The sequence below is a fragment of the Grammomys surdaster genome, unplaced genomic scaffold (genome assembly GCF_004785775.1).
Source record: "Grammomys surdaster isolate TR1022 unplaced genomic scaffold, NIH_TR_1.0 125739, whole genome shotgun sequence".
Classification (NCBI taxonomy): domain Eukaryota; kingdom Metazoa; phylum Chordata; class Mammalia; order Rodentia; family Muridae; genus Grammomys; species Grammomys surdaster.
In genome coordinates this window covers 585195-598356 of record NW_021620571.1, presented here as the reverse complement: position 1 = coordinate 598356, position 13162 = coordinate 585195, and the positions used below count along the sequence as shown (strand labels likewise).

The 13162-nt window shown below is 38.2% G+C and overlaps 1 protein-coding gene across 7 annotated transcripts in view; it reads right to left on the bottom strand.

Moving 5' to 3' along the window:
- The window catches only part of Chd9 (chromodomain helicase DNA binding protein 9), a 217271-nt gene that overhangs the window by 77150 nt on the left and 126959 nt on the right, over window positions 1–13162 (bottom strand). For all 7 annotated transcript variants that reach the window (XM_028788235.1, XM_028788239.1, XM_028788238.1 and 4 more), the window contains one exon: window positions 2284–2395. In XM_028788235.1, coding sequence (XP_028644068.1) covers window positions 2284–2395 — 112 coding nt within the window. The remainder of the gene's footprint in view (window positions 1–2283; window positions 2396–13162) is intronic.

Here is a 13162-nt window from a genome sequence, read left to right as displayed (position 1 = left end):
CCTCCTGCCTCCTGCCTCCTGCCTCCTGCCTCCTGCCTCCTGCCTCCCAAGTACTGGGATTAAAGGTATGTGCCAACACACCCCACTTCACATTTACATTTTCTAACCATATATAACCATAATAAAAAACACTACAAGAAATCCATCTTTTTCATATACTAATCTGAAAAATACATGAAACATTTATTGTTCACTAAAGGGAAAGTCCTATGGATTTACATAGGTTAAATATATGCTTAGAATTCTATTGCAACCATCATATAGATGTTAATGTTCTAAGTAGTTTAAATTGCACTCAACTTGACATTTCCTATAATAAAACATTATTGAAGTTTTATTTTGCATGATTTCTAAATAACTAAATTTGAGAGTCATGCAATACATTTTTAGAAGATTCTCGAATATATTTTCAGCTATCTTACAGCTTCTTTTCTGGTTACTTGGCCTCTTATTGGTACCCTGAAATGCCCACTGATTTTCAGTAAAGCATAAATACATGGTGTAAAATGCCCACTGATCTTTCCTCAATACTCACAAAAATGCACAAGTTCACAAGACAGAATGAGGACTACTTATTATCAACTATTCTTTCATCCTGAGAGTTTATCAGCCTAGTTAACTGATGTGAAAGTCTGTGGATAGAAGACTGCAGATGATCTCAACCTAAACCCCATTCAGTGGCGTATACAGCAGCATGTTTTAGGTAAGGCCAAAGCTGTGCCACTTCTCCAGTTACATTTTCTATCATACATCTCTAAGTAGTTTTACAAGTGTATAAACTAATGTGACATCCACATAATTGGTAAGTGTGCTTTGTTCTGGCTTTCTCCATGGTTCTCAAACAGCAGCATGTTCTCTCTGCTAGTTTATTTCAGGCTTTTATCCTCCTCTATGAAAGGCTTCGGGAGACCAGCTCACTGTACTGGGAGTAAAGAAAGCACTGAGTTATGTTTTTAAGTGACTAATACTTTGCTATGTCAGAACTAGTTTTCTATAAATATTTATAATCTGCTGCAGGGGTATTTATAAAAACATATAGGCCTCTAAATATAATCTAACTATGAAAGCACTCTTTATCAAGATTAAAGGCATAAAATTAAAGGTCATATTCACAATTCTGGATTTCTTTGTGTCTAGAATCTAATTGAGCTTTAAGAGTCCATCTTGACAACTGCTGTCAGTGAAAGAAAGCCATGTGGATCTTTCTCTCGTATCTAGATGATAGCCAGATACACCATGCCAGAGAGTTATACTGATTAGAAATATACTTTTTATTTTTGTTTTGTTAAAGCAACACACTTATCAAAGCAACCTATCACTACAGTGAGAAAAGAAAAATATGTTTACAAAGAACTATACTATTGTTGCACTGTTGAGTAAATTACAAAATGGAAAAATGGCCAGCATTTTTCTAGTGAAAATTAAACTAAAAATTCTGATATTGAGTAAGTTAAGTACAAGTTTACCTAAGTTATGGATAGCATATGAAGAAAAGGCCAGGCCATGTGATATTAGGAGCTTCGATCACTGCCCTTACCTCAACTCTTGCAGCAGCCCAGGAGCCTTGAGCCACTACTCTCCCATTGGATAAGAAGCTGCATAAGGAAGAAGAAAGGCCATTCAGGGGCTTTCTGGCCCCATAATTCAACAATTGCCACCACCCCTACGGCCTACAGTAGTATATTAAATATTAGAAAGCAGAGGGTGGCCTGAATTATTATGACCTTCACTAGAGTAGATTATGTATATATATTTCCCCATAAGATTATTTTGAGTATACATCTATTTTTTAAAGGCATAACGTACAAAATTTATGTCTGTTGGGATTTTTAGTATCATAGGTTATCTTTTTTCAACATAAGCAGACAAAAAGTACTGACTCTGGGAATGAGTCAATTCATTTGTTCTGCAATTTGTCTGATTTTTAAAATTAACATCTCGATGATTTATTTAATTGAAAGTATTCTGTAAGTCCAAGATAGCACTGGATACTGCCTCATGTTAAAAGCCATCCAGGACTTTGTGATGTTATTTAACCTCTCAGAGTTTCAGTTCCACTACTGAAAAATGAGGGGTTTAAGTAGGGCAGGTAAAATTCCCACATCTAATATTATATGGTAATATTCTAGAAGAATATTGGAATAATGCTATCCTACGGTATTTACTATATAATAAGTTGTACTTTTATCGCTCACTAGAGCATAAATATCCATGAGGCAACGTTGTGCTCCCTGAGTAATTTCTAACAGTGCTTCACCTCTCAGAATAGGAATGAATACTCACTTGAGAGTGCTGCTCTTTGAATGTGTGCTGGGATATCTGCTCTGCATCAGACAGCTCATCTGAAGACTCGTTCCTTCTCTTGTGTTTCTTACCCAATGTAATGATGAGTTTGCTGTTTCAAGAGGAAAGAAATGAAGATTAAGAACTCTGCATTTTCCATTTGATGAGTTAAGATTGCCATGATAAACATAATTTTATAGTGTACATGTCTAACCAACCATGTCAATTGTCCTGAAATCCACATAGACATTTGAAAATATGAACTCTTCTAATAGATTGGCTACAGCCTGCAGCACAGGAGGAGTCAAATCCTAACGCTTGCTTCTTAGGCTCTGAATGTACTTTTCATGAGAAAAATTTTAAGGCATACAATTATTTAACAATACAAATAATTTATTATTGTACAGATTCAGAGACAGGGACTTTCCTTTATTTTCTGCCTACTATGGAGATGCTGCTCCTTGTACTTGAAGACTCTACTCCCTGAAAGCCTCTAAGTCTTCCTACCCCACAGTAATGTCTTCTGTACTGCAGACCATCTGACAAGCAGTCATTTGTTAACACCTTGACTTTATGTCAGGGCTTATTGAAACTTCACCATATGTGCCTAGAAGTAAGAGAGGTAAGTACAGGAATTCTGGATTTCATTATCTGTCTCAACAGTGTCATTATTAAAGTACCATATTAATCATAAACCATGTTACTAACCAGCAAAATTCTCTTTTAGATATCTTTATTTCCAAAACTAAAAAACTCCTCCAATGTTTTCATATGTGGTACATCAAATAGATCCAAATCCTTAATAATTTTTTTTTATCAATTTTGGAAGTTATGAGCATGATAAGATCACAGATTCAGAAAATTGTACCCTCAACGTTGAATAAATTGGCTGATCTCTCTTGCCCTGTCTTTGTGCTGACTGGCTTTGTGTGTCAACTTGATACAAGCTAGAGTCATCAGAAAGCAAGGAGCCTTAGTTGAGGAAATGCATCCATGAGAACATCTGTACAGCATTTCCTCTGTTAGTGGTCAATGGGGGAGGGGAGGGCCCAGCCCATAGTAGAGGATACCATCCAGGGGTCTCGTGGTCTTGGATCCTAAAAGAAAGCAGGCTGAGGAAGCCATGAAGAGCAAGCCAGTAAGCAGCACCCCTTCATAGCCTCTGTATCAGCTTCTGCCTCCAGGATCCTGCCCTGTTTGAGTTCCTGTCTTGACTTCCTTCAATAAAGAACAGCACTGTGGAAGTGTAAGCTGAATAAACTCTTTCGTTTCTAACTTGCTTTCTGGTCATGGTGTTTTGTCTCAGCAATAGAAGCCCTGACTATAACAGACTCACCTCTCAGCCTACAAGACAGAGACAGTATAACAGTTACCTCCCTTGCCATTAACAAATAAGTGACAATATCTGTTTCATTGTTTGAATCTTAGACATTCTACAAATGTTAATATTAAAGGCTTGGGTCTCAGCTAATGACACTATTAGGGTTCCTTTGGGAGGGACATTTAAACTCAGGACACAACCCCTCCATCTGCTTCCCAGCTGACATGAAATGAATAGCTTCCTCCACCCTCATGCTCACAGCCATGATTTTCTGCCCTTTCACTGGTCCTCAGGAAGAGAGTCAGTGCCTATGGACTAAAACCTCAGAAACACGAGACAGAACAAATCTACCATTCCAAGAGGTTGCTTATCTCAGAGACTTCCTCCCAGAAATAGAGAGTTAGTACACTATGTTAGCTCTTACCATAATCTTAGCAGATAGTAAGTATTAACTAATGGAAACTATGAATTACGTCAGCTGAAAAATGGCAGACTTCAACCTTACAGATTCATAGACGAGGGCCACAACAAAAAATGCTAAAATGAAGGTTAGCTCAGAATTCAGTGTGACTGTTTACAGTAGATTAAAGGTGGCATTACGGAAAGACAGACTTGGAGGTGTTGACTAAATGGAGAGGAAGGAGCTCAGCAGATAGTGTAGAGGCTATGGCACAGCCAGGCAGGAGGACGCCTAGAAAAGCAGGGCTAATGTGCAGTAGTCATGAGTAGAGCACACACAAAGACGAGGGAAGAGCAAGAATTCTAGAAGGCCATGGAATGACATGCGAAGACTGACATTTTAAAGTTCAAGCCAGCTTTTACGCTCCATAGGATAAGACCCTACTTGTCTTATTTACCACCATCAACAAATATTTAATGAATAGGTACTGAAATATATTTGAGTGAATTAAAAAGGTACTAAGGGATAAACATATTAAATAAGGGAGTAGTGTGACTAGCAGGCAGTGAAGAACAAGCCAGAGAAACTATTGATCCAGTGAAAGCCAAACCATGTGAGGAAGACAAGCTGGGGCCAGCCTAAGCACTGTGGAGAAGTGTGATCTTTCATTATGATGTAAATCTAGTAAGACTTCCCCAGTTAGGGATGTAATGTGACTGAGTTGTACGTGGGTTTCCCATGATCTGACATGCTCAACAAGGCAATGCTAATTTCTACTTGTCTTCTAATGCACTTTTGAGATTATGTGAGCGGGGAATAGTAAATAACAAGAAAAGTATAGTTATGTTTTGGAGCTAGAAAAGCAAAGGAGACATAAAAAGGTAATGTGGGACAGAATGAAAGGACCACCCATAGTGATGCTCCTTTGGTGACACTTCCATTACCTATGTCCTCCCTCCTTTAGGCATTTGTCTTAACTGTTTTCCCTACAGGACAGATCTGCCGGGAAGCCATCTTGACTGATGTGTGACTTCATCTGGTGCTTCCTCCTTATCTACAATGTCAGTGTCATGTCATTTCATTTCTCAATCCAAAACCAACTCAATTCTTTTTTACACAGAGACCAAATGAACTCAGCAGAGTAAGTCATTTCCTCAAACTCCTGTGGATTACAAGAATGGGGGTGGAGTGAGGAAGGTCAGAGCAATGGTCCAGTGGGGCCAGGGCCTGACTTCCGTTACCCTCATCCACCATGGTGACGCATGGCTCTCTAGTACCTGGGAATCTGATACACATGTTCTGCACATGGTGTACTCATGTAAACCTCCATACGTAAAATAAAAAGAAAAAAAAATAAAGATGACCTGGCAACATGATTCCATAGGTAAGACTTCTTGCAGCCAAACCTGATATCTCGAGTTCAATCCCCATGACCACATGTTGGAAGCAAGAACCAATTCCCCAGTTATCCTATGGAATTTATGTGTACCCCATGGCATTCATGTATTCTCTACTCCCTCAAAATAAGTAAAACTTTAAAACTTATATAAAAGAATAGAGATGGATTAAATATTATCCACTCTAAAGCCTAAAGTACTAGTTTGCAGTAGCAAATGACCTTTAAAATGCAAGAGCCAGGCCAGAAGATGGTGGCCCACCCCTTTAATCCCAACACTTGGCAGGCGGAGGCAGGTGGATCTCTAAGTTGCTTTGTACACAGAGCAAGTTCCAAGACAGATGGATAGGGCTACACAGAGAAGCTCTGTCTCAAAAAAGCAAAAACAAGAACCCCCCCCCCAAAAAAAAAGGAAAAAAAGAAAGAAAGAAAAAGTAAAAGAGTCAATGGAAAAAGTTAAAATGTTATTTAGCTGTATCTTCTTCGGTATCCTTTGCTCTGGACACAACAGACAAATTTATTTATTTATTTATTTATTTATTTATTTAATGTATATGTGTACACTGTAGCTATATCTTCAGACATACCAGAAGAGGGCACCGGATCCCATTATAATTACAGATGGTCATAAGCTATTATGTGGTTGCTGGGAATTGAACTCAGAACCTCTGGAAGAGCAGTCAGTGTTCTTAACCACTGAGCCATCTCTCCAGCCCAGACAAATTTCTTAAAAAAAAAAAAAATACTCCTCAGTACTGAAGAGATGGTCGGTAATTAAGAGAATTTGTTCTTGTGGAGGATCTTGGTTCAATTCCTAGCACCAACATGGCAGTTCACAACCACCCACAATTCCAGGATGTGCAAGATACATAGACATGCTGGGCAGTGGTGGCTCACGCCTTTAATCCCAGCACTTGGGAGGCAGAGGCAGGTGGATTTCCAAGTTCGAGGCTAGCCTGGTCTACAGAGTAAGTTCTAGGACAGCCAGGGCTCTATAGAGAATCCCTGTCTTGAAAAACCAAAAACAAAAAACAAAAAACAACAAAAAAAGATACATACAGATACTCATAGATTTAAAATAAGTCTAAAAAATAACTTTAAAAAAAGAATAAAAAGACTAGCTCCTAGCTCCTGTCCCTCTACCCACCCACCCCTCTTTGAATATGCATAGGTGTTCAGTGAGATTTAGTCCCTGTCCACGCTTCCCTGCCAGCCCTGGAAACTTTGGTCTTTCTCAAGTTGTTGTTAAACCTAAATTTAGTCTAGTCACAAACCATGTGACATTACAGAGAATGTGTTCTGAGATGATAGAGGAGCTGAAGTTCTCCTGTTGCATACTGATGAAAAAGGCCTTTCCACTGACACAAATGCTGGTGGCGCTAGTGCAGACACATTGCTGCACTGCAGGGCACTGCGATCGAGCACAGAATCCAATGCTCTGTTACAGCAGTAAAAACAAAAGTATTGATTATGCATCTATGATATTTTTTAATCATTAAGTATACTTCTACTTATTTGAAAAAAAAAATGTGTGCTGGCAAGATGGCTCAGTGGATAAAGGGCACTTGTTGACAGGCCTAACAACTTGGCTTTAGTCCCTGGGAGCCACAAAGTAGAAGGACAGAACTGAACCTCTAGAATGTTCTCGACCTCCATACACATGCAGTCGCACACATGCTCACATACACACAATAAGTGACCAAACATAATTAGAAAACATATTTGCTACGAAATAATATACACTGTTAGCAGTAGCCTCATATTTACTGAGACTCTAGAAACTATAGTGAACCAGGGGAGGTGGTGCACACTTTTAATCTCAACATTTAGGAGCCAAAGGGCAAGCAGATGTCTGTGTGAGGCCAGCCTGGTCTACATGTAGAATAAACATCAAAGAAACAAAAACCTGGGGCAAAGCAAAACAGACATTTAGTCATTTTTTAAAATTATAAAATGACTATGAAGTGGTTATATTATATTATCCATTTCCAAAAGTATAAGAGATTTTAGGGGCTGGTGAGATGGCTCAGTGGTTAAGAGCACTGACTGCACTTCCAGAGGTCACGAGTTCAAATCCCAGCAACCACATGGTGGCTCACAACCATCTGCAATGATATCTGATGCCCTCTTGTGGGGTGTCTGAAGACAGCTACAGTGTACTTACATATAATAAATAAATAAAAATTTAAAAAAAAAAAAGATTTTAGAAGATTCTCAAAATACTAAACTGTTTAAAAATGATTTTTACATACAAATATTATCTAAATACTAATTACTATGCACTACCAATTCCACCTTAACACCAACTGGTTTTGGTAGTGGAAATAAGCAAACAAACAAAAGTGTCCCTAACAAAGGTTAAAAAGCCTTGTTATATTTATATTTAAATTTACTTAAGGGAGCTAGAGTTCAGCAGTTAAGAGCATTGACTACTCTTCCAGGGGTTCAGTTCCCAGCACCCACATGGTGGCCCACAATCTGATGCCCTCTCTGGTCTGGAGCCATACATGCAGATAAAGCACCTGTATATATAAAACATAAATCTTTCTTTTAGAAAAACTTTAATTGTCGAGCACACGCCTTTAGTCCCAGCACTTGGGAGGCAGAGGCAGGTGAATTTCTGAGTTCCAGGCCAGCCTGGTCTACAGAGTGAGTTCCAGGACAGCCAGGGCTACACAGAGAAACCCTGTCTCCAAAAACCAAAAAAAAAAAAAAAAAAAAAAAAGAAAAACTTTAATTAAGGAGCTGGAGAGATGGCTTAGCAATTAACAGCACCTGCTGCTTTTTCAGAGAACCTGTTTCCTTACCTGCACCCACTTCAGGTGGTTCACATCACCTGTAACCACAGTTTTGGAGGCGCTGACACTCTCTACAGCCCTTTGTAAGCACTCATGTACATGTATAAACACACATATAAATAGAAATTATATATACATACACACACACACACACAAACACATGTACATACATACATCCTTGGGGCCAGATATGGAGGTGCACACCACAGGTAGTTCTAGGTTAGACAAGACTACACAATGAGATCCTGTCTCAAAAAAAATTTTTTTAAAACTTTTAAAATTTTACTTTAAAAGAAACTAAGAATTTAAGCTGTAACTTCACAGGGTTGGAGAAATGGCTCAGTGTGCACCGGTTGCTTTTCCAGGTGTCCCGAGTTCAAATCCCAGCACCCACATTGGTGGCTCACAACCATATATAACTGTAGTCCTGTGGAATCAGATTCCCTCTTCTGATGTACAGATAGATGTATATGCAGACAAAAACACCCATATACATAAACAAATAGATCTCTAAAAATAAATAAAATAAAATTGTTTTATGTAGTCTATATTTTTCTTCTAACATAGGCCTATAATATAATTTTATTTCATAAGCTTGCTGTTAATTTTTAATTACACAGGCAAAAATCCTTTTCAAATTCTCATTGACTTTTTAAAGACGAGTTCTGACTATGTAGGCCAGGCTAACCTTGGATTTAGTGTGAATCCTGCCTCAGCTTCCTGGGTGCTGGGATTCGAGACATATGTCACTGCATCCCACTTGAATATCTAACTTTGTAAGCACAGTACAGCTCCACAGAAGACTGCTTGTCGACTGTGTGTATAAGGTCCTAGGTACACTCTGGCATCACAAAGCAAAATAAAACCCTGTGGTAGCAGATACTTCAGATATAGTAGCTTACTAAGTTTAAGTCCAGAATATTACATACATATCTTTTCTGTTTACAAATGACACAGTTTCACATGTGGCAGAAAGTTATTCTGGTATTTGACATAATCTTGACTGTCTTAACTCTGGGTGAGGTTGGAGCATGCATAGATAGGAAGATGGAGTGCTGTGGAACACTGGCATGGTTAAGCTCCGTTAGCTTATCTTCTGTTCTAAAAGGTCATCTACATAACACTACTAAGGGGAATAATTACTAACTTGGTGTTAGATTAGCACAGACTATGCTTGAGCAGGAAGCAGTCTTTTTAAAGTACAGATTCCTCAGGAGAAGTAGCAGAGAGAGCAAAGAGGTGGCCTAGGAAGGGCTGACCCGTGAGTATCAAAGTGAGAATGTCACTGTAATTTCAGTAAGTGGAAGACAGAGGCAGAGTGGCAAAAACAAAAAGAAACCTCAGCTTTGTGGATTCCAATCCTATACCGGGACAGCAGGCTCCACACATGTAAAAACAAGCACTTCTAGTAAGCCACATCACAGCCCAGTCCTACTTGTTATCCTGAGACAGAATCCCTCTGCATTGCCTGGGCTGGCCTCTGACTTTGCACTCTTCACATCTCGAATTCCAGGGGGTCGAGCTTGAAGGTGTGCAGCAGCACAATGGCTCTAACTTTAAATGATTCCCCCAAAGTATTCTGCTGTCCCAGAAGACTAGAAATAAATAGTTAAGACAACATTAAATTTCATTTTATTTATACTACACTAAAATTTTAAAGTTCATTTGCCTATATGAGTTGTTAACTCTGAGAAAAATATCTAAGACAGGCAGGTACCAGTCTCAACAAACAGAGAGAGAGGTCAGCACCAAATAATAAAACAAAACTGTTGAAGTCACAAATCTAGTAAGAAGGAAAACAGCAAAAAAAAAACCCTACACAACAACAAAATAACACCATCAACAAAACAAACATAACAACAGAGGTCCCTTTGTTTCCAGGTTACTATAAGACCTTACTGATTTTAAAATAAACTGGCATATCTACTTCAGATGGTCAATAAATATTTGACACAAATAAGCACAGTTTGATGAACTAGAAATCTAAGTGCCATTATCAGTAAAGTTTTAACCTTAAAGTTTATATGACTTTTGAAGAAGCAGGGCCCTTTATTGGCTATCCAATGACAGCAGACAGCCGTAGATGGGTTCTGAAGGAACTCAGATGATTTAAAAGACACATAAGTGAGTCAAGTAAGCAAATACATAAATGTTGTAGAACATCCTCAACTATTAATTCTACATTGAAATAACAATGTTTTCATTGCAAATGCATTCTTCAAATACAAGGAACTTATAATTCAAGGAGAAACATTCACAAAATAAAGCAACATAGCAATATGAAACAACTTAATAAATTCTTTATGCAATTTTTGATTTAAAAAAAAAATGTTAAAGGAGCCAGTGCTCTTAATCCCAGCACTCAGGAAGCAAAGTAGATCTCTGTGAGTGTGAGGCCAGCCTGGTCTACAGCCTGGTCTACATAGTAACCAGTTACATGGTGAGACACTGTCTCAACAACAGTATTAAAAGTATCTATTATTAATGTCATCAAACTAGGAAGAGATATTCAGGCAAAACTAACCAAATACCCCTAAATATCCTAATAGTTTCTGACAGAAAAGAGCAATTTGAAGTGATGTTATAAAACTGAGTTCTTAACTAACTCACTTGCTATCAGTTCAGTGCCTATTCCAGGTTGTGAACATTTGATTTTGAGTGTAATAATATATGCACTGATCTACATCCAGCCCATTCATTATTAGCAGACTGTTAACAGGCTAAGCACTACACTGTGTCAAGCTGTAACTGCCCCCTGTCGATTCTCTCATTACAATAATTGGACAATGAATCTTATTCAATTAGTCCATATGCTGTAATTAATACGCCCATCATACTTGGTTAAATGAATCACGCCTGTGATCCTGACATGTAAGAAGCAGAAGGACTATGAGTTCGAGGCTAGCCGGAATGACACAGTAAGAGCCTGTCTCAATCAACCCAAAGCAAAACAAAAATTGCCCACATAATTTTAAGCATAGAAAACAGGCAAAAATATTATTTTATATTATTTTGGTTTTGCCAGGTAAGTAAAAAGAAATGAGGCCACATTTAAAGGCATCAAAACTATTTATTTTTCTAGCCAGGCATAATTGGTACATGCTTTAATCCTAGCATCACTGGCAGAAGCAAGCAGATCTCTGAGTTCAAGGCCAGTCTGGTTAAAACAGGATCTCAAAATATGTGAAAGGATATTATAGCACAAACTTTTGGTAACTTTAATTTTTTATTATTTCTTGTTCAGAGTTGAATGTTACTTCCTCCCCTCAGAGTGTGTCATATAAATAACTATAAAGAATCCACATAATCATCTAATATGTTTGAGTATAGTTTCTTTTTATTTTTTGAGAAATGATCCCTGTATGTACCATTGGCTGTCCTGGAACTCCCTGTATAGAAGAGTCTGGTCTTGAAGTCAGAGATCTGCCTGCCTCTTTCTCCTAAGTCCTGGGATTAGTTAAAGCATGCACTGGCATGACTACAACATAGTTGACTTTTAATTCTTAAAATATATACATGTAAACGGAAACAAAACATACAAAAAGCACATGTAAGATCTCTACAACCAGGATTCTCTCAGTAATCTGCCAGAGTTTTGATTTCTTTCTTACTGACACACAAGATGAGGATGCCTCATGGTCAGTAGCAGTTTGGATTCAGTGAAGGAGGGCACACCCCTTTCTGAGAATGACAAACCTGACTAGTCTTGTGAAGGCATAATTCTTAATGGAAGAGAAAATTGTAACTGGAATTCTTAAGTATCTCCTGCACCTACTTACTCTGCAGATTACTGTTCCGCATCATCTGAGTTTTAGAATTTAGATTTAAACAATGAAAAGCATTTCTAGTGATATGTATATTAAAGCCTTTGTGTCTGGTTTTAAGTTAAAATGTCTCAGCAAAGACATTGCTATGTTTGGGTCAATCAGGAGAGGCAGAGAAATTGTTATGAGACTGAACCTTGAAGAAACATTGTCTTTCTGGAGAATCTGCTTGGCTTTACACAGTCTCTTACTGTTACACTAAGAATGTATAACACATTTATACCCATACACCTTTATAACCATTTAGTTAGCATATGCCAAACAACTAATTCAGCCCTTTATATGTCTGAAGATAAAACCATTTCAAAATTCCTATTATTTTGAAAAACAAAAATTATAGTTCACATATCATTGTATTATCGTGTCTTCAAATAGGGTCTCTCTACGAAGCACAAGCTGCTATCAAAATCTTAAAAGTCTCAAAGATGCTGGGAATAGAGCTGACTGGTAGAAAGCCCTTGCCAGCATCTAACAAGACATTGTGTTTGACCCACAGGATCAAAACCAAATCAAATCAAACCACATACAACCACACCAACAATACTGTAAAAGCATTGAGGTATAATGTCATATTGCTTTCTATCATAATGTCTCAAATTTAGTTTCTATTTGAGCTTGATAAGTATCTCAAAATTTAAGTATGTTTGTAGAACTAAACAGAAAACTATTTCAAATATATAATAAACCATATTCCTATAGCCAGTAGACTAACTATGAATAATACAGAACCAAAGAGTTCAATCATCAAGGGCTATAACTGAAACTGAGACAACTCTGAGACTGTGTCAAGATCAGAAGCTCAGTCGGATAACTGGTCAGATGGGAAGTCCTGACTGAAGAAGACCTTAGAGAGCAGCAACAGTCAGTACAGCTCCGTACAGTCAGATGGCCAGCACGGCTGCATACAGCACAGCTTTCAACCACACATGCTTGGGTGAGACGCTGGGTTTAATCCACAGCACCACCAAAGAAAAACTCAAACAACAAAAGAAAGCAATAACTCAGTTTTGTCGCTATTTATTCTTTCTAGTGTTGTCTGTTTGGTTTTAAACATATTTTACTTAGGAGCAAAGCCGAGAGAGGGAGAGGGAGAGGGAGAGGGAGAGGGAGAGGGAGAGGGAGAGGGAGAGAGAGGGGGAA